Raw genomic sequence first — 23,023 nt, 5'->3', positions numbered from 1 at the left:
ACTTTAATGGACAATTGTGCGGTCGTGCGACGCTGTACCCAAACTAATTTGATGTCCTTTTTTTCCCACAAATAGAGCTTTCTTTTGGTGGTATTTGATCACCTGTGCAATTTTTATTTTTTGCGCTATAAACAAAAAAAGAGTGACAATTCTGAAAAAAAAAAAAAAACAATATTTTTCACATTCTGCTATAGGACATTCCCAAAAAAAAAAAAAATTTAAATTTAATTTTTTTTAACATTTTAGGCAAATTTGTTTTCTGCTTCATATTTCTGGTAAAAAAATAGCAATAAGTGTATTTTGATTGGTTTGCGCAAAAGTTATCGCGTCTACTAACTACGGGAAAGATTTATGTCATTTTTATTGTTTTTTTTTTTTTTACTAGTAATGGCAGCGATCTGCGATTTTGCAGCGGGCAGACCGGAACCCTAACTGAGATTCTTTACACTTTTGGGGCTACCAGTGACATTACTACAGTAATCAGTGCTAAAAATTTGCACTGTTACTGTAATAATGCCATTGGCAGTGAAGGGGTTAACCCTGTGGGTGATCAAAGGGGTTAATGTATGCCTGTAAGCTTACTAACTGTGTGTGTGTGTGTGGGGGGGGGGGTTTGGTTCTGTGACAGGCACAGACAGATCGCAGTTTCAGCTTAGCTGAAACTTCAGATCTGTCCCTAACTGTCTCACAGAAGATCTGCCTGCTTTGTTTACATAAGCAGGCAGGTCTTCTCTCCGTTTACCAGACGATCACGGGAGGAAGGCGGCAATCGCCGCCTCTCCTCCCGCGGCAGCCTCCCGCTGTGTCTAGTACTGTGTGTAGTACTACGTGACTGGACACCTACTTATCATCAGATTATAAGGTCTACTCAATAAAGAGAGAATTACAGGAAATTGAAAAGGGAATTTTAAACTTGAGGTCATAGTAGCAGAGTTGGAATAATTCTCCCATTCAGGCTAAAGTTTAAAATTCTCATCACAATTCCCTGCAATTCTAAAGTGTCAAATGTGCTCAGGTGTGACCATACAAAAAATGTAATATGTAAACATACTGTAAATAAAGTGCAAGGTGTAAATAAGTACGATAAAACCTAATCATACTATTTGGTATAATTAGGTTTTAATGGTGTCCCAGCAAAAATGGGACAGTTGGCAAGTATGCATAGTGTTCTAGAGGGTCGTCTGAGGAAGCCTGTAATGCTGCCTAGTCCTCTGTCAGTGGGTGCTCCTCAGTCCACCGTCCAGAGCACTATGCAGCATTACAGGCCTCCTCAGACCACCATCCAGAGCACTATGCAGCATTACAGGCCTCTTCAGACCACTGTCCAGAGCACTCTGCAGCCTTAGAGGCCTCCTCAGACCACCGTCTAGAGCACTCTGCAGCATTATAGGCCTCCACACTGTTCCTTCACTTGGTAAAAATGAGGTAGGTACAGTGACAGTCTCATACACTGGCTTAGTGGTCAATAAGAGTGAACAGATAGGCAGTTTATTTAGATCTAAACTCTAACTGGAAGACATTTTTTTTTTTTAGAAAATATTATTTTTTCTTTTTTTTTCAGTGCTGCTACAAACACTTACAGACCTGTCATGTTTACATGCAGGGGTTCCAGGAGCAGCTGCACATTCATGACTCAAGGCTTAAGGTGATAGCATTGGAGCACGCCTGCATAACAGGAAGATTTGGCACATCCACTTGTAATTTCCATAAGAAGCTAATGTGACAATGTGAAAGCTGAGGGGAGCAATTGGGAGGCAGGGATAGAGTATAAGCGTAGTTCCTGTACAAGGACCTTCATGGCAGAATAATCAAGTATTTTATTTAAAGCTGCATTTACAAAGATTGAAAATCACTTAGAAAACTATATTAACATGATAACATATTAGATTACATTTTAGTGATAGAGTTTATATCTATTTTGATAAAATATCATACTTACCTACTCCTGCCCTTTTAGATGACACTATTCCAGCACTCATTCTGTCCTTAAACACAGCCGCAGCTGTAACCACTTTAGGTTCCACTTTAAAATGGGTAAAGACATATTGCTGAATCCCCTCGAGGGGCATTTGGGGAATCACATGAACCTTAAACTGGCTGAAAACTGATGGCATGTAGCAATGCTCTCGGTCAGAGTTACAAATGATCACAAGATTGTAGCTCTTCATCCCCTGGGCTTGCAATTGTTGAAACAGCTGCTCTGATTTGTAAGCTACATCATAGCTTAGTTGGTCTGCATGTATCAAACTATAAATCTTATTGCCTCTGTACCCTGGGGTCATACATCTACGGAAAAACAAAGCCACTTCTTCAAAAGTGGTACAAGGTGTGCAGAGAAGAACTTCATCATAGGATGGCTGTGGCTGATCAGAGCTGACCATGTATACTGCTATAGCAGAAGACCACATTTCTGATGGAGAACACAGGATTAGATTTGGTTTATCTGGCTCCAAACTGGGATGGAGTTTACGTTCCACTGTTGTTGGATTTAATGTAGCCAGAGTAGCTAAGCTTTTACCCAATGTGTCTAGATCCAGACTTTCTGGGAACAAAGAACTTGTGTAATTCATAAAGAACTTCCAAACCAACTCTAGTTTCTCTACAACAGATGCACAGTCTTGAATTTCTTTTGCAAAGTTCATCATGTTTGGTTGGACCGAAGGGGACTCATTTGGGGAGTTGGTGTCTAGGAAGAAACTGGAGTTGATGATTTCAATGTTTGAATGGATGGGTTTAATGAAAGATAACATTGAAAGAGCCTCCTCACTGATATCTCTTTTCTGATACTGCTGGCAAAGGTATACCAATTGCTCTGCTGTGTAGTAGTTTAGGTAGTAAAGTTGAGATCTCTTCTTGTTGACAAAGTCCAGCCACTCTTCTAAAAATCTCTCTATTGTTTTACTGATGTCTGGAAGTAAGTCAGTTAGAACGCCATGTTCTTCTAATTCATCAATTTCATGAACACCGAATTTCATATTAATACCGACTCTGGATTCATCTGAACAGTAGATCTCTACCTCCCAGGTTCTGAATAGCATATTTCCAGCTACATAGAGGTCAATAAATAATCCAGCTACCCTTTGTACATTGGCAAATATCTGGATAAAGGGAGACAGATTAACATCATTAATGTAATTTTAAAATTCATTCAGCCTACAATCTTACACAATTTTAAAATGAAGTGTCTTGCGCCTAAACTAATATAAAACTTGAAAGTTACTAAAGCATTCCCTCGTTATCTCTCGCCTCAACTGTTGCAACTTCCTCCTCTCTGATCTATCTCTATGCAGACTATCTGCTCTTCATTCTATCATAAATACTGCTGCCAGACTCATCCATTTTACCAACTGTTTAATGTCTGGTGACCATTTATGCCAATCTCTCCATTTGATTCCGCTTGCCCAAAAAAAAAAAAAAAAAACAATTTGGAAAACCTAACAGATACATACAAATCCATACAATCTGCCCTGAGCTACATCACCAACCTTGCCTCAAAATATCACCCAAACTGTCCTCCTCCCTCCAGCTAAGACCCGCTGCTCTCTGGGTGCCTTATAGACTTTTCCAGAGTCTATCCAATCCTCTAGAATTCTCTATCTCAATCTGGCAAAATAGCGATTGTAAATACCTTCTTTTTAAATTGTTTATAAGTGGTCACATGACAACTAATTAATGCTGCATCCCGGACTCCAAGACTCCCTGGGATGATTGAGAGCATCTTACCCATGTCACATATCTCAGTCACTGTCACTCAAACCATGCAGGGCTTTGGCACAGAGGCATGTAAAAAGCAGTCTGACCACAGGAATACAGGCATACAGTCCTGTAGCTTCCAGATAGAAAGCAGAGACAAAAATTGGGGATGCTAGGAAAGAATTGTTTCTATGCTTTCATGGTCAGATCACAACAGGAATGAAGAGTAGAGATGGCCTTATGGTTCGCTCGGCGGTCGGTTTGCGGCAAACTTTGCTCGTTCGCTGACCACTGATCATACGAACATATGGCGATGTTCGTGGCGGCCATATTCTTTTACATTGTGAAGAACTTTGACCCATCCATCAGGTGGTACAGGACAGCCAATTGAGACATTTCAGCACATGGACATACCCCCTACCTTATAAATAGACCTGATCTGGCTGCCATTTTACATTCTGCTTTTTGTCAGTGTAGGGAGAGGTTTGCTGTGGGGAGCAGGGACAGACTGTTAGTGACACAGATCGCTCGGTAATAGGTCCACAAAAGTCCTTTCAAGGACTGGTATAGGTGTACTATTGTTTGGTGTGCAGTATATAGGGTTGTAATACAATTATAATATACTTTCTAATATAGAAAGCATATTATAGTGTATTTGGGTACTGCAGAAATTTTGCCTCTTTCGCTGCGTTAACTCTGCTACACACAGTGACAAAAGTTACTGGGAATTTTTTTCTAAAACTGGTGTGATAGACCAGTGGCCCCCCAAAACGACAGATTGAAATGGGCAGTTATACTTTCATAACATCATAACAGTGTATTTGGGTACTGCAGAAATGTTGCCTCTTTCGCTGCGTTAACTCTGCTACACACAGTGACAAAAGTTACTAAAAAATATTTTTCATAACTGGTGTGATAAACCAGTGGCCCCGCAAAACGACAGATTGAAGCGGGTGTTATACTTTTATAATAGTGTATTTGGGCACTGCAGAAATTTTGCCTCTTTCGCTACATTAACTCTGCTAGACACAGTGACAAAAGTTACTAGAAAATATTTTTCATAACTGGTGTGATAAACCAGTGGCCCCCAAAACGACAGATTGATGTTATACTTTCATAATAGTGTATTTGGGTACTGCAGAAATTTTGCCTCTTTCGCTGCGTTAACTCTGCTACACACAGAGACAAAAGTTACTGGGAAATGTTTTTAAAACTGGTGTGATAGACCAGTGGCCCCCCAAAATGACAGATTGAAGTGGAGTGTTATACTTTCATAATAGTGTATTTGGGTACTGCAGAAATTTTGCCTCTTTCACTGCATTAACTCTGCTAGACACAGTGACAAAAGTTACTAGAAAATATTTTTCATAACTGGTGTAATAAACCAGTGGCCCCCCAAAACGACAGATTGAAGTGGGGTGTTATATACCTTCTTCCACATATACTGCGCTTCTCTAGAGACTTTTGTCGCAGGGTCATCTAAAAAATGACAGGCAGAGGAAGAGGCAGGCCCTTCCGCAGGGGTGGTAGGGGTAGGGCAGGAGCACCAGGCCGGAGCCAAAGTGGGAAGTTGCAGAAGGTGCGTTCGATTACGTCAAAGGATGCACCAGACTTGGTTGAGTGGCTCACTCCGCCTTCCTCTTCTGCACCCTCATCCTCTCTATCTGCACTCTCTGCTGTGTGCACCCGCAAAGACACCACCACCAACACCACCACCATATACCATTCTTGAGTCACAAGGATTATTTTCCAATCCATCACAAGACATTTACAATGTGCAGCCATTGTTGGCATTGGACCAGGAAGAGGAAGTAGCAACAGCCGCCACTGAGCACTCTGACGACAGCACCCAGATCAGCCAAAGGAGGTTGGTCCCCGTTGTTGCTGCCTACTCCGAGATCTCTAATGTTAGTGGTGGGGAAGGTGATGTTGATGATGCAGAGGCAAAATTTCTGCAGTACCCAAATACACTATTATGAAAGTATAACACCTCACTTCAATCTGTCGTTTTGGGGGCCACTGGTCTATCACACCAGTTTTAATACTTTTTTCTAATTGCGTTTGTCACTCTTTGTAGTTGTTGTATCGCTGCAGAACCGCTCACCAGTCACAATGCTGAACAATACAAATCCACTATAATATGCTTTCTATATTCATCCACAATTGTGACTTTCTCATCTTCCTGCTCCTGCTCCTTGACGGCTTTATCAATGACACGACGCAATGCATGCTGCAGAAAGAAGGCATAAGGTACGATGTCACTGATGGCGCCTTGGCTGCGACTGACTGCATCTGCATGCGTCGCGCATGAGCAGCCACTGGCGGGGTGAAAAAAACCCAAGCTCCCCAGAACCTGTCCTGCCGCAGAGTTCGTACAGGTAATCATTAACTGCACGTTTCTGCTGGAGCAGCCTATCAAGCATATACAAGGTTAAGTTCCATCACATCGGGCAGTCACAAATAAGACGTCTGATGGGAAGGTTGTGTCGCCGCTGAGTGTCAGCAAGGCGAGCCATGGCTGTGTAAGATCTTCTGAAATGGCCCGAGATCTTCCTGGCCTGCCGCAAGACGTCCTGGACCCCAGGGTATTTGACAAGGAATCGCTGCACAACCAAGTTCAGGACGTATGCCATGCATGGCACGTGTGTAATTTTGCCCTGTTTCAGCGCGCTCAGCAGATTGGCACCGTTGTCGCACACCACTTTACCATACCAACTGTCAAATTGAGCGGTGTTAGCCACTGATCTGCCTGTGAACGCAAAGCTGAAAGGAGTGCAGGACCAGTGTGGCTCTTGGCTTCCAGGCACAAAGGACGCAGCACAGCATTGCAAAGTCTCACCTGGCATGTGGAATAGGTTCTAGGGATCTTGGGTGGCACAGCGGAAGAGACGGTAGCAGCGGAAAAGGAGGAGTCAGCCGAGGAGGAGAGGGAGGATGGAGTAGGAGGAGGAGAAGAAGAGGCAGGCCTGCATGCAATCCCCGGTGGTAAAACCAAATCTACACGGGTGCCACGGGTTACATGCTTGACGGCCGTCAGAAGGTTCACCCAGTGGGCAGTAAAAGTTATATACCTTCCCTGCCCATGTTTGCTAGAGCACGTGTCTGTGGTCAGATGTTTCTTGGCACTGATACTGTGTGCCAGAGATACATTTACTTGCCGCTGAACATGGCCATATAGCTCTGGGATGCTCTTCTGCGAGAAATATTTCCTACCTGGGACCTTCCATAGTGGTGTTCCAATGGCCACAAATTTTTCGAAAAGGCCTCCGAGTCCACCAGTTTATATGGCAGTAGTTGGCGGGCTATCAATTCCGACAAGCCAGCGGTCAATCATTGGGCAAGAGGGTTATCCGGCGTCATCTTTTTTTACGCTCGAACATTTGGCCCACGGAAGCCTGCCTTCTCTAGAAAAACTTGAGGACGGCATGATGGAAGGTGGAGTGGAGGACAATTGTGAGGAGAGAGGGGAAGGAGAAGAGGCAGGATGGTGAGAGCCTGGAGTGTGGCTTTGTGGGTTCTGACGGCGTTGCTCCCACTGGGCTCGGTGATGGGAGTCCAGGTGCCTTCTTAGGCCCCTTTCACACAGGCGGACCGTTCAGATCCACCTGTCCGTTTTTTTGGCAGATCTCAACGGTCCCCCCATGCATGTGTATGGGGCATCGGATTTCAGCGGAGACATGTCCGCAGACATCCGATCCGTCAAATCTGGACAGATGGAAACCCTATTTTCCATCCCTCCAGCGGATCCTACCTAGGTGAGTGTTGGGCTTACAGCGACCTATGCGTTGACTGCAAAGGCTCCAGCATCAGGGAACACATAGACCGACAGGTGTCCGACTACATCGGGCGATGTAGATGCTCTGAGAAGTGATGACCCCCTGGACTACAGGGTGGGCAGGCTTGACCTCTGGCCAGAGCTTGCACAATATGCAATGGAACTGTTGGCTTGCCCCTCGTCCAGTGTCCAAAAGGACGTTCAGCGCAGCAGGGGGGATCGTGACCGATAAGCTCACTCACCTAGCTCACATTGCTAAAAATGAATGAGGCATGGATCTCGGAGGAATTCAACACATGTGACCAGTAGACCATGTTTGATTCAAATTCCTCATGACAGGCCACAAATATCCGCCACCACCCATAACAATTCATGGTCCCTGTCTTAGGTAAATACAGCAGCATAAAAGGCCTTTTATGTCCATTGAATGCCTAATTGCTACAGTCTGTCCCAGCTCCACACAGCAACCTCTCCCTACACTGACAAAAGACTTTTGTGGACCTATTAGCTAGCGACTTGTGTCACTATACAGTCTGTCCCTGCTCCACACAGCAACCTCCAGCCACAGAATACAATGCCTGTGAGCTAATTTTTGGGGCCTGTACTGGCCGACACTTACTTCTGTATCCTGTGAAATGCCTAATGTACCTCCAGCCACAGAATACAAAGTTCTTTGCTGTCTGGTGAACACCTGTTGTCTAATTCTTGGGGCCTGTGCTGGCTGACACTTATGTCTTTATCCTGTGAATGCCTAATTTTTCAGATTGGCATTGAAACGGTCTGTAAACGTTCCGCTAAATTGTGGAACAGATGCAGACCCATTTGTCCATGTGAATGGACCCTATATGTATTTGACATGTATTTACTGGCTGCTGTCAGTTCTGGCTAATTTAGAAAAAAAATTAATAAATTTTATGTCAGTGTCCATGTTGTGGGACTATGTGTGCACAGCTAGTAGTGAGTATTTTGTGGCTGCAAATATGACCTGGAGGTTTTTAATGTTCGCCTGCCATTAAAGTGAATGGGGTCCGCCGCGAACCAGCGGTTCGCAAACATTCGAGAACGTTTGCGGATGGCGTTCGCGAACCGACCCGTCCGATGTTCATCCATCACTAATGAAGAGGGACTGGCAGGATTGCCAAGAATTTCACAGAAAACAAAAAAAGGCAACAGGCTACATTTAAACACACCTGCATAGCAATATAGACATGTGAAAATAAACACTTTAAATATGTTATGATATTGTTAAGAAAGTCCAACCCTCTATAAATGGCAGTTCTTAGATTCTGATTTTATCGCAAAGGTGCACCCTCATAGTTAAGTGATAGGTTAGGTAATGTAGTTCTTAGCTCTACTGTTATTAGTTGAGCAGTTTGTTATTATTTTGGGCTGTTCTGTGTATCGTTGGTTGCAGGTTTGACCGTTTCCACCTGCCTTCTGGAGGGCTCTGGAAAGTAGCAGGCTGAGAGCGTCAAATCAGCAGCTAAATGTGTATGCAGTCCCAGCCAATCCTTGGAGGAGTGTGCCCAGATGGTGGCTGGGAGGGAGCATAAATAGTTTTGGGCCTGGAAAAGAGGGGTTGTTGTCCAGGAGGAGGAGCTCCTAGCCTGAAGGGTTGCTGTCTCTCTGGTCAGTCCAGCTGTGTGTCACAATATAGCCTGCAGTTCCCTATTAGTTTATTCTAACCTCCTTGCTGCGGTGCTTCTCTACTCTGTCTCCTTTCACATGTGCGGTTTGGCTGTGCTCACCTATGGGCATCACCTGCTATTCTGTGAGCTTTTATTTCCTTCCCTTCCATCACTTCCTAGTTTGCTTGCCTATATAAGCCATGCTCAGTGTAACCCACATTGCCTAAGCAACTTCACACTTCAGAGTTCTCTGAGCTCCCATTTGCTTGTTACCTGTGTATCCTGTGCCTGACTACTCGTGTATTGACCCTGGCTTTAAAACATGACTGTTGGTCAATATGCAGCTCCGTGTTGCACCTTGGCTTTGGAACTGGCATGGAAAAAATGAAGCTCTTACTGCAAACTTTTGCCAGGGTCTAGCAGATCGTATTAAGGATGAACTATCTGGCAGAACAATACCCACCACCCTGGATGACTTGATCGCCCTTAGCATCCAAATCGATATCTGCTTCCATAAGCAAAATCTGGAGAGGACTCGTCCACGTCGCCCCCCAGTGGGTCATTTAGCTCCTGTTGTCCATAAAGCCCCAGAACAACCCATCTCTGCAGCTATGTCGGCTTAAGAACCTATGCAATTAGGCCAGACACGCCTCCACTCCACAAGAGCGGTCAAATTGCCTGAGATTCGGCTTAAGTCTTTACTGCGGGGCTGATGGTCATATATTAAAGTCCTGTCCTGTGTCTGGGAAACTCTTTAGTCTAGGTCGCTCAGAGGGAGGTGATCTAGACTAGAACCTGAATTCTGACACTTTCCCTCAATTTATTATACCTGTCTCCATTCATTGGGCCCTGAACTGGTATCAGGTTTCTGAAAATGTTGACTCTGGGGCAGCCATGAATTTTATTGAGCAGTTCTTGGCCACTGAATTGGGCATTCCTCTCGTTCCCTTGGTAATGCCTCTTTCAATATCTGCAGTTGATGGCTATGCCTTGGCCTTAGGTACCTATGGTTTCCAAACTATCTCCATAACTATGCATGTCAGTGTTCTTCATCATGAGGAAATCTCCTCCCTGATTCTTCCTAAGTCTTCTAGTCCCATCATTCTGGGACTTCCATGGTTGCAGAAACACTCACCCTATCTGGATTGGAATTCTGGCCAGGTGTTATCATGGGGGACGCAATGCCATCAGACTTGTCTCCCTAAGGTGCATCCACCTCTCTGTGTACCTCTGTGCCTCTCCAATGCTTCCTCGGAATTATCAGGCCTTCCAAAACTGTTTTATAAAAAAGCTGCTGACAGTTTCCCTCCTCATTGTACCATTGTGCTATTGATGTCCAACCAGGCACTATGCTGCCCTAAGGTGGCGTCTACCCTCTCTCCATCCCTGAGACTCAAGCCATGTCTGAGTACATCCAGGAAAATCTGCAAAAATGATTTATCTGTAAATCCAATTCTTCTGCTGGGGCTGGCTTCATCTTTGTGGAGAAAAAGGATGGTACACTCCAGCCCTGCATTGGTTATATAGGTCTCAATGCCATCACCATTAAGGATAAGTACCCGCTACCGTTGACTTCTGAACTTTTTGATAGGCTATGAGATGCTCAAATTTTCACTAAATTAGACCTCCGTTGAGCATACAATCTGAATAGGATTCGAAAGGGTGATGACTATCTTGTAATGCCCTTTGGCTTGTGTAACACCCCAGCCATCTTCTAGAACTTTGTTAATTACATTTTTTCTGATCTTCTATATGTTTGCGTCATTGTGCATCTGGGTGACATACCCATCTTTTCTCCAGATTTGAACATTCGTCTTATGCACGTATGTAACTTTACGTATGCAAAGTTGGAGACGTACCTCTTCAAGCTAACCCAGGTTCCTTTCCTAGACCACATTGTCACAGATAAAGGGTTGCTTATGGATCCAGCCAAACTTTAGGTCATCTCCAACTGGCCCCAACCTTCTGGTCTAAAAGCTATGCAGTGGTTCTTGGGGTTCACCAATTTCTATCACCAGTTCATCCCTGATTTTTCCTCTCTGGTAGCCCTAATCACTTCTTTGACCTGGAAGAAAACTAATGGCAGAACCTGGCCTCCTGAGGCAGTTGAGGCTTTCCACAAGCTCAAAATGGCCTTCCTTTCTGCATCTATTCTCAAACTTCCTGACATTCTCCAGCCTTACCTTCTTGGAAGTAGATGCTTCATCCTTGGGAGTGGGGCCGTTCTTCTCCAAATGCATGACAGTAAGCTCCGTCCTTGTGCCGTCTTCTCCAAGAAGTTTTTTGGATGCAGAAAGAAATTACACAGTCCCGGATGAGGAAATTCTGGCTATCAAGCTGGTACTGCAAGATTGGCAACATCTACTGGAGGGATCTCCATATTGTATCCTGATTTATACTGATTATAAAAACCTCCAGTATCTGCAATCCGTCCGAGGTTTGAATCCCAGACAGGTTCGTTGGGCTCTCTTCTTTGCCAGGTTTAATTTTGACATCACCTTCCTGCCTGTTTCTAAAAATGCTCACGCTGACGCCTTGTCAAGATCATTTGACATTGCTGACTTTGAGTGTAATGTTAAACCAGAACCTATTATTCCTGCCAATTGTATCCTGGCCTCCACCCATCTTCAGTCGTCATGTATTCCGCCTGGAAAGACCTATGTGGTGCCCTCCCTTCGCTCCAATGTGCACATTACTCTAAACTCTCAGGACATTCTGGTGTGCAACGTACCTGTGCCTTCCTGCAGGGTTACTACTGGTGGCCCTCACTTCAGAAGGATTTTGAAGATAATGTCCAGGCTTGCTCCATTTGTGTGCAGAATAAGTCCTTCGCATTTGCTCCAGCAGGTCTCCTTTTACCTTTACCTGTTCCAGATGTACCTTGGCGTTGCATCCCTGTGCATTTTATCTCTGAATTACCCCCCCCCCCCCCCAAGCAGGCTCTACTGTTATCTGGGTGGTTGTGGACAGGTTTTCTAAAATGTGCCACTTAAACTCCACTTCCAGGACAACCCTCTACCCTCTACTGTCACTTTGGCTTCCATCTTTGTTAAGGAAATCTTTTGTCTTTATGATATTCCCTTGCACATTGACTCTGATAGAGGAGTTCATCTTACAGCCTGCTTTTGGAGGGCTCTGGCTACATCCTTTGGAATCAAGTTGGACTTCTCCTCAGCCTTTCATCTGCAGTCAATTTGATCTGGACAAACTGAAAGGGGTCAACCAGAATGTGAAACTGCATCTTCGTGCCTTCATTTTTGCCCATCAGGACCTTTTACCCTGGGCAGAATTTTCCCTAAATTACCAGACTAATGCCAGCTCTGATGAGTCTCCTTTTCTTACTGTGTATGGTCGCCATCCTTCTTCACCATTTCCTGTTCCCATCTCTGCTGCGGTGCCTGCGGTTGCAGAGATGCAACGATCTTTCAATCTCATCTGGGCAGATGTTTCCAAGAATTTACATCTGGCAGCTTCCATGTACAAAGTAGCTGCAGATCGTAATCGCCTTGTGAGTCCGAAATTTCCTACTGGTGACAAGGTTTTGCTCTCTACCAAGAATATCCATCTCTGAGTACCTCTTATGAAATTTGCTCCCCATTTTATTGATCCCTTTACAATTCCTTGCCAGGTTAACCCTGTCGCTTTCAAGCTCTGTCTCCCTTTACATCTAAGAATCCCTAACGTTGTTTATGTTTCTCTCCTGAGGCAGAACATCATCAATAGGCTTCGTCATCCTTCTCTAACAGTCAGTACCTTTGATCAGTATGAAATCGAGCAAATCTTGGATTTCAAATTATCCAGGGGGAGACTTTTATATCTAATTGACTGGAAGCAATATGGTGCTGAGAAGAGGAGTTGGATTCCTTCCACTGAAGTTTCTGCACCTTGTTTGGTGAAACTTTTTCATCAGAAGTTTCCTCTCAAGCCTGTCCCTAAACAAGTGGGGAGATTTCATTAGAGGGGGGGGGGTACTGTTACAAGTTATCCTGCACTTTCCTGTTTGTGTATTTTTACCTCCTTGCTGCAGTGCTTCTACCCTAATTCCTTTCACATGTGTGGTTTGGCTGTGCTCACCTATAAGCATCGCCTGCTATTCTGTGGGCTTTTTATTTCCTTTCCTTCCATCACTTGGCCTGCCTCCTAGTTTTCTTGCCTATATAAGTGCTCAGTGTAACCTACATTGCCTGAGCAACTTTACAGTTCTCTGAGCTCCTGTTCACTTGTTACCTGTGTATCCTTATTTACCCTCTATGCTTGTTCGTTGTCTGCCCTGACCTCGGCTTGTCTCCTGAATTTCCTGTTGCCTCCTGCTGCTTGTACTCTGCACACACATGTGGTCTCCGCATCCTCAGCTGGGTGCACCTGGGGGCCACGACCTGGTTCAAGCTTGCTGCAAGTCCATTTCCACCATCAGCAGCTCTAATGAAGAAGCAGGCTGGGGCTTAGACTCTGCGCCCTGGGGAACCCCGAGTTGGTGATCTACAAAGGCTCACTACCACAGACGCTTGACAACTATGTTTTCTACTTCTCATTGGGGTCCCCGCTATGCTAGCTGGGGGGCCTCTTCTACTGAACTTTGCTGGGCCTGATGAGGGACTTCTTCTTGGGGTCTGGTCTGGAGAAATCACAGGAGATGTGTCTGGTAGATACTGGGAGGAGGTATTCAACTATCCAAAGACATTACTGAGACCAGTGTGTGAGATTCCAGTGACTGTGTGCTGCTGCTGTCCTTTTTGCGTCTGGGTCAGCTTGTACGTAAAAGTGGACATTGTTAATGGTGTTCCTGTGTAGCTCAGCCCATTATTTGCTGCTGCAAGGACTGTGCTAAGAATATTTAGGAGGAAGATAGGTGTCCTCAGGTTACTACCTAACGTTGCTGGAGTATCTCATGGTTACCCTACACCCATCCAAGTTCAATTTTTTTTTCAATAAAGCATCAAAAAGAATGTCCCCAGACTGATCATTGAGCTGGAGGAGTACTGAGACTGTCTGCGTGGCTGCTAGTGCCTTTCTTGGGAAAGAACCTTGGTACCAAATCAGTGGTGCTACACTTTATTTGAGAGATATTTTATACATATGCCAGTCTTTATGGGTTATGTATAGTATGTTCTGACTATTTGCCAAAGCTGCTGCCCATATCTTATGTACATGTAAATATGAGTATTTGCATCGGTTTTACACTAAGATTTGTGTTAAAACACAGATGCTGATAAACGGACAATCCTAAGTTATCTGGAAGTTAAATGTACATCTTAGGCAATGTCTTTGTTCGCATTGTCTTTACCTCTGAAAACTTGACAACTTCCAGATTTCCCTGATCACCTTTTCCAGACATAAGCATAAGTTTATTGAGTAATTCCTTCAGGTCCTCCAGTGTGTAATAACGCATGTTCTGAATGTCGTCTCCAGTCACTGGTAGCTGCAAATGCAGCACACTGTCTGTGGTAATCTGTAGAAAAACCATAAATGATAAAGAACACCACTCAGCCATTTTTAAAGTAGCAAAGTAAACAATTGCACCTTTCTCCAGCAGCCAGTAACTCTGGCTTCAGCAAAAATGTATGTCATTCATAGGTGTGCGTAGCCTATTGCATTAGGGTGTGCATCCCCAAAGCTCAAACACGTGTGTGTGTGTGTGTATAACACAGTTTACTATTCTTCAGTTATATATGAACACAGTGAGTGATTGGTACTGATCACTCACTGTGGTTATTCACAAAAGGAAGGGGCCAGTAAATGACATAGGGACCAAGACAGCAGGGGGAATATGTGACACATGGGGTGTTTAGGATGTGCCCAGGCACAACCGGAACACTCTATGCTCACACATATGATTATATCATTAGATAAGTAAAGGCAATCTACTTTATTGAACAGATATCACTGTCTGAAGAATTTTCTAAATCTGTCACTTATGTGTGTATTGGATGCCTGGTTCTGTGCTCTGCTCAGAGGTTTGGTCTGTCAGTCCGTATGCCACCACAGTACTGAAGTAGGGGTGGGAAGGATGAACTACAGAGTGCAGCGGGGAACCAGGAGTCTCCTGGAGCTGTCAGATTCTGAAGATTCTTCAGGCAGAGATGTACCTTCAATAAAGCAAAAAAATTATGGCAGAGATGGCAGGAAAGTTAAATATTTGTGGCCTTTAAAAAGAAACATTTACATTTTTCTAACAGGTTTAAGATTATTCAAGCACATTAGGCTCCAAAAGGTACCCGATTGTATCTCTGGCCCCACAATCATCCATTTTACAGCAACAAAGCATCTTTTGGAAAAATAAAAAAACAAGGAGGTATGGGCCAAACATTGGGCTCCATTCACAAAAGCAACTTGCATGGGGTATGTAGGTGTCTGGACACATTTTGCCTAAATATCGCATTCGATCCTGAAACTGTCAATTCACTACACAATTTTGTGGTATTATTGCAAAATGCTAAGAACTCTCTGTAAATACCGCATAAAAAGGCGTTAAATTCAATTCACAGGAGGGAATAAATAATTAAATGCATGCGGTATTTAGGTAATGGTCCAGGCATGCGGTATTAAAGGAATGTAAAAATATAATAGCCAATTTTAAGTAGTTTCTGTCTTTTTGGATCAGTTCCCTCAACAGTAATGCATAGGAACCTAAATATGGATATAAGGAACATATTGGGGTTGATTTTGCTTCAAGAATAACTAAAAGAAAATATATTTTTTTTTACTTTTGGATAGAGTGAAGATTAATTAGAACACCTGCCTGTGATAGAGAGATTCCCCCTCTCTATTTTGTCCTGTGAAAGTGTAAGTAAAAGAAAATCCCAAATTTTGGGTTGTCCCCAGAAAAATAATAGAGGGGACATCTTCCAATGGGGACACAGATGGTAAAAAAAAATAAAAAAAACTGTCAGGTGTTATAACCCTCCCTTACTTTATTCAAAATGAAAAAAAAGTTTTCTTTTCATTTCACTTTTAGGCCGGGTTCACATATATGCGAATTGGATGCGTTTAACACCGCATCCAATTCGCATAACGTGAGTGTGACCGGCTTTCAATGGAGCTGGTTCACACATGTCCGGAGCGGCTGTGGTGCATATTTAAAAATGGTCCTGTGCATTTTTGGGTCCGGTTCAGGTGCGAATTCAGAGAAAATTTTGCCCCTGAAACGGTTAACACAAACCGCAGTCAGATCTGTGTGAACCCGGCCTCAATGATAAAGGTGAACAGGAGGACAAATAGAGAGGGTGAATCTCCCTAATGGAGCCACAGACAGCAATAAAAACCTAATCCGAAACTGAAAAAAAAAAGTTTTACCTTTAGTTATACTTTACAGTGGTTGTAAAGGGAGAAGGTTTTTTTTTATCCTAATGTATTCTATGAATTAAGATAAAAAGCCTTCTGTGTCCAGGAGCCATCCTCAGCCCCCCTAATACTTACCTGAGCCCCATCTTGGTCCAGCGATGTGCACGAGTGCCTCAGCCATCCGGGACTTTCCATCCTGATTGGCTGAGACACAGCAGTGGCGCCATTGTCTCCTGCTGCTGTCAATCAACGTCAGTTAGCCACTCAAAGGGAGAGGGGCGCGAACAGCAGTTTCCTGTCTGAATGGACACACAGAGCTGAGGTTCGGCTTGGGTGCCCCCATAGCAAGCTACTTGCTGTGGGGGCACTCAACAGGAGGAAGGAGCTGAGAGAGATGGTGATGGACCCAAGAAGAGGAGGATCTGGGCTGCTGTGTGCAAAACCAACTGCACAGAGCAGGTAAGTATAACATGTTTGTTATTTTGAAAGAAAGAAAAAAAAACACAAGACTTTAGTATTACTTTAAGTAAACACAATTTATCTTTCTAAGTCCCGGTTCACACTTCTGCAATGCGGGAACGCTGCGAATATGCAGCGTGTTCTAGCATCGCATCCGCACCCCTGGCAGTTCACACTGCCATATGCTATACGCAGGGGGTGTCAATTAAAAGTTAACGACACCCCCAGTTGAGATCGCATATCGCAGTGCGATCTGCAAGTTCACACAGAATCAGATCGCACTAGTGTGAACCACCATGCGATCCGATTCTGCTGTGGATAAAAAAAAGGGTCATGTGCGTGTTTAGTGCGATTGCGGTGCAAATTCAGCCATACAAACTGTATGGCTGAAATTTGCACCGCACAGAGATCGCATGTAATTTAGGAGCAGTGCGCTCCGAATTACATGCGATCTCTGTGATCGCACTAATGTGAAACGGCACTTAATGTCAAATATTGAAAGAAAATAGTATCACAAATCACACACATACAATGGTGATCGAAAGTTTGGGCACCCCAGGTAAAAATTTGTATTAATGTGCATAAAGAAGCCAAGGAAAGATGGAAAAATCTCCAAAAGGCATCAAATTACAGATTAGACATTCTTATAATATGTCAACAAAAGTTAGATTTTATTTCCATCATTGACACTTTCAAAATTACAGAAAACAAACAAATGGCATCTGCAAAAGTTTGGGCACCCTGCAGAATTTATAGCATGCACTGCCCCCTTTGCAAAACTGAGACCTGCCAGTGTCATGGATTGTTCTCAATCATCGTCTGGGAAGACCAGGTGATGTCAATCTCAAAGGTTTTAAATGCCCAGACTCATCTGACCTTGCCCCAACAATCAGCACCATGGGATTTTCAAAGCAGTTGTCTAGAAAACTGAAATTGAAAATAGTTGACGCTCACAAAGTTGGAGAAGGCTATAAGAAGGTAGCAAAGCATTTTCAGATGTCAATATCCTCTGTTCGGAATGTAATTAAGAAATGGCAGTCATCAGGAACAGTGGAAGTTAAAGCAAGATCTGGAAGACCAAAAAAAATATCAGACAGAACAGCTCGCAGGATTGTGAGAAAAACAATTCAAAACCCACGTTTGACTGCACAATCCCTCCAGAAAGTTCTGGCAGACACTGGAGTTGTGGGACACTCTTCCACTATAAAGAGATACTTGTACAAATATGGTCTTCATGGAAGAGTCATCAGAAGAAAACCTCTTCTATGTCCTCACCACAAAAATCAGCGTTTGATCTTTGCAAATGAACATATAGACAAGCCTGATGCATTTTGGAAACAAGTTCTGTGGACCGATGAGGTTAAAATTGAACTTTTTGGCCGGAATGAGCAAAGGTATGTTTGGAGAAGAAGGGGCACAGAATTTAATGAAAAGAACCTCTGTCCAACTGTTAAGCATGGGGGTGGATCAATCATGCTTGTATTGCAGCCAATGGCACAGGAAACATCTCACGAGTAGAAGGAAAAATGGATTCAATAAAATTTCAGCAAATTTTGGATGGTAACTTGATGCCATCTGTGAAAGGGTGGAAGTTAAAGAGAGGATGGCTTCTACAAATGGATAATGATCCTAAACACACCTCGAAATCAACGGGGGATTACATCAAGAGGCGTAAACTGAAGGTTTTGCCATGGCCTTCACAATCTCCTGACCTCAACATAATTGAAAATCTATGGATAGACCTTAAAAGAGCAGTGCGTGACAGAGAGCCCAGAAATCTAAAAGAACTGGAAGACTTTTGTAAGGAAGAATGGGCAAAGATACCTCAAACAAGAATTGAAAGACTCTTGGCTGGCTACCAAAAGCGTTTACAAGCTGTGATACTTGCCAAAGGGGGCAGTACAAGATATTAACTCTGCAGGGTGCCCAAACTTTTGCAGACGCCGTTTTTTTGTTTTCTGTTATTTTGAAAGTGTAAATGATGGAAATAAAATCTAACTTTTGTTGACATATTATAAGAATGTCTAATCTGTAATTTGATGCCATCTTTCCGTGGCTTCTTTATGCACATTAATACAAATTTTTACGTGGGGTGCCCAAACTTTTGATCACCACTGTATATACAGGTGCATCTCATAAAATTAGATTATCATCAAAAAGTTCATTTATTTCAGTAATTCAATTCAAAAAGTGAAACTCATAAATTTTATATAGATGCGTTACAAACAGAATGATAGATTTCAAGCATTTCTTTCTTTTAATTTTGATGATTATGGCTTACAGCTAGTGAAAACCCAAAATTCAGTATCTCAGAACATTAGAATATTACATAAGAAAATAAAAAAAAGGATTTTTAATACAGAAATGTTGGCCTCCTGAAAGGTATATCCATGTACAGTATAGTATGCACTGAATACTTGCTCAGGGCTCCTTTTGCATGAAAACTGCATCAATGTGGTGTGGCATGGAGGCAATCAGCCTGTGGCACTGCTGAGGTGATATGGAAGCCAAGGTTTCTCTGATAGTGGCTTTCAGCTCATCTGCATTGTTGGGTCTGGTGTGTCTCATCTTCCTCTTGACAATACTTCACAGATTCTCTATGGGGTTTAGGTCGGGCGAGTTTGCTGGCCATTCAAGCACAGTGCTACCATGATCATTAAACCAGGTTGGCATTGGCACTTTTGGCAGAGCCACATCATCTGCTGGTGTTGGTCCACTGTGTTTTATCAAGTCCAAAGTCAGTGCAGCCCTCTACCAGGAAATTCTTGAGCACTTCATGCTTCCCTCTGCTGACCACATTGATGGAGATGCTGAATTCATTTTCTAGCAGGACTTGGCACCTGCTCACACTGCCAAAAGTACCAATACCTGGTTTAATGATCATGGTATCACATTAGTGCAACAGTCTGATCGCCTCCATGCTACGCTGCATTAATGCAGTATTTCATGCAAAAGGAGCCCCAACCAACTATTGAGTACATACTATTCTGTACATGGACATACTTTTTTACATTTCTGTTTTAAAAATCCTTTTTTTTTTTTTATTGGTCATATGTAATCTAATTTTCTGAGATACTGATGTAGCACCCTCCTAGTTTGGTGCTAGGTTCAAAGTATTGTATGCTCCATCTGCCTATCAGCGGAGCTTGATCTATTAGGTTGCCTGTTGCATGTTCCCAGGTGTGATTCACTGGGTCTAAGGGTGTGTCCCCACTGCATCAAATAGAGGAGCCTGTTGGACAGTGGAGGAAACCTGACCAGTGACACATCGGCTTTTGTGGGAGTCCCAGTGGGAGGGCACTCTTGAAGTGCATCCTGAGATTGCTCATTAAAGCCGGGGGGACATGTAACAGGGCGTTTTTGGCAGGAAGCAGAGTCCCAGGAGGAGGCTGATGGCTGGTCTCTCCTCCTGCTGCATGAAGAAAGTGGTCTTAGGCAGTCAGCCTAGTGAACCAGGTATGGAGCTGAGTCGCAGAGGATCCAGTACAGCTGACAGTGGAGCTGCTGGCAGAGTCTTCCAGGAAAAAGAGTGTCCGTGAGTACCAGGAGACTTGCCAAAGGGTCTGCCCAGGAAGGGAGACCACTCCAGTGAAGTCAGAGGATCGAGGGGCCAGCTCACACATAGTTTTAGAGTAAAGGGGGTGCCAGGTTCCGAACCCTGAAGATTAGGGACAAAAGGGGTGCCAAGTAGGACCCTGCAGAGTGATTCACAGTGCAGTACAGTTCAGTATTTCTTCTTCACTAAAGTGGCAAGGTGAAACAGCGGCCTTGCCACACTCAGTGTTATATAGAAGTCCCAGCAATTGTGCATAGTTTATACAGTTGGAGTATCCTACTCATCCCTTCTCCTATCCAAGTTCTCAAATAAAACAACAACAACAAAAAAAACCCTAGACTGTTTTCTGACTGAGCCGAGTACTTTGAATATGCTATATTGTCAAGTTGTTGCTATGGGTAACCCATGGGAACCCGTAACCACCAGCACTCCCAAGGGAGTAGTGCTACACTGAATTTTGGGTTTTCACTAGCTGTAAGCCATAATCATCAGAATTAAAAGAAAGAAACACTTGAAATATATCACTCTGTGTGTAATGCGTCAATATAAAATATTTGAGTTTCACTTTTTGAATTGAATCACTGAAATAAATTAACTTTTTGATGATATTTTAATTTTATGGGATGCACCTGTATATTAAAAAAAGACAATGTTGTAGAAGAATTGTATTTATATATGTGTGTGATTTTTTTATACTATTTTCTTTCAATATTTGACATTTAGAAAGATATTTTTTATTTACCTAAGTTAACTTAGCTGTTTTTATACACCACCTGTGTCCTGTGAAAGCAGCTTTCCTTTAACTAGTATTCTAGTCACCTTTTTTTCTTTTGAATTAATTCTTATGCTGCAGGGACAACACTGACTTAGAAAGTTGGTCTATTTCTACAGTTTAACCTCTTTACGACCGCCCGCCGCAGATGTACTGTGGCAGGCAGCCGCTCCTGCGCGAATCTGCGTAACTGTACGGCGGTCGCGAGCAGGGAGCTAGGGGGCGAGCATGCGCCACTGGCGGCGTGCTCCCGCCCCCAGTCAGCAGTGGGGAAGCCGATGCACAGGTCAGGCGGTTACGATTGCCGCCTGACACCCGGGATCGCTCCCCGCTGAGAGAGAAGGACAGTCGGCTGTTGTAAACACAGCTGACTGTTCTTCTCCCTGGAATGATCATAGAGCCCATGTGATCCTTCTATATAGGATCACGTCTCTATGGTCATTTCAGAAGCCACCCCCCCCCATAGTTAGAATCACCCCCCCCAGGCTCACATTTAACCCCTTGATCACCCACAGGGTTAACCCCTTCCCTGCCAATGACATTATTACAGTAACAGTGCATATTTTTAGCACTGATTACTGTAGTAATGTCACTGGTACCCCCAAAAGTGTCAAAAATGTCAGTTAGGGGTCCGATCTGTCCGTCGCAATGTCGCAGTCCCGCAAAAAATCGCAGATCACCGCCCGTACTATTATAAAAAAAAAAAAACAATAAAAATTACATAAATCTTTCCCGTAGTTAGTAGACGCAATAACTTTTGCGCAAACCAATCAAAATACGCTTATTGTGATTTTTTTTTTTACCAAAAATATGTAGCAGAAAACAAATTGGCATAAAATGTTAAAAAAAATTTTGATTTTAATTTTTTTTTCTGGGGAATGTTATATAGCAGAATGTGAAAAATATTGATTTTTTTTTTTCAGAATCGTCGCTCTTTTTTTGTGTATAGCGCAAACAATAAAAATCGCACAGGTGATCAAATACCACCAAAAGAAAGCTCTATTTGTGGAGAAAAAAGGACGTAAATTTTGTTTGAGTACAGCATCACACGACCGCGCAATTGTCAGTTAAATTCACGCAGTGCCAAGTTGAAAAAGGGGCCTGGTCATTAAGGGGGCAAATACTTCCAGTCTTAAAGTGGTTAACTACCTCGCATCTGCGCTACAGCCTATATACGGCTGCAGCGCGGACTTGAATTTTCGGGAGGCCGTTTTTAAACGGCCTCCCAGAAAGACTCCCGAGAGATGAGAGATGATCTCATATGTAAAAATATGAGATCATCTCTCATCGCCCGCGCTCCTTCCTCACACAGAGACTGCAGTGTGAGGAAGGAGGGGGAGCCTCACAGCACCGGGGACACACAGCAATGTAATCAGGGCACTGATCACCAGTGCCCTGATTACTAAAGGTAAAAAAAAAAACACAAATTGCCCCCCCATCAGTGCCCACAGTGCCCGCCATCAGTGCCCCCATCAATGCCCACAATCAGTGCCTATAGTGCTGCCAGTCAGTGCCCATCAGTGCCTGCTCATCTAGGCACTGATGAGCACTGACTGGCAGCACTATGGGCACTGAGTGTGGGCACTGATGGTGCTGCCCATCAGTGCTCATCAGTGCTGCCCATCAGTGCTCATCAGTGCCACCCGTCAGTGTCCATCAGTGCCATCCGCCAGTGCCCATCAGTGCCTCCTATCAGTGCCCATCAGTGCCGCCCGTCAGTGCCGCCCGTCAGTGCCGCCTCTCAGTGCCCAGCAGTGCCACCTCTCAGTGCCACCTCTCAGTGCCTAGCAGTGCCGCCTATCAGTGCTCATCAGTGCCGCCTATCAGTGCCGCCTATCAGTGCCGCCTATCAATGCCGC

General features: G+C 43.8%; 1 protein-coding gene across 1 annotated transcript in view; it reads right to left on the bottom strand.

Moving 5' to 3' along the window:
• The window catches only part of LOC309552694 (E3 ubiquitin-protein ligase RNF213-like), a gene marked incomplete at its 5' end in the record, with an annotated part of 1,269,694 nt that overhangs the window by 847,858 nt on the left and 398,813 nt on the right, over nucleotides 1-23,023 (bottom strand). The window contains 2 exons of the mRNA XM_082253620.1: nucleotides 1,940-3,098; nucleotides 14,381-14,545. Of these exons, the coding sequence (XP_082109746.1) occupies nucleotides 1,940-3,098; nucleotides 14,381-14,545 (1,324 nt within the window). The remainder of the gene's footprint in view (nucleotides 1-1,939; nucleotides 3,099-14,380; nucleotides 14,546-23,023) is intronic.

Source organism: Pelophylax lessonae (genome assembly GCF_965119305.1).
Source record: "Pelophylax lessonae genome assembly, chromosome: 4".
Lineage (NCBI taxonomy): Eukaryota > Metazoa > Chordata > Amphibia > Anura > Ranidae > Pelophylax > Pelophylax lessonae.
The sequence above is the reverse complement of the archived record's forward strand: the minus strand, read 5'-3'. Positions and strand labels throughout refer to the sequence as shown.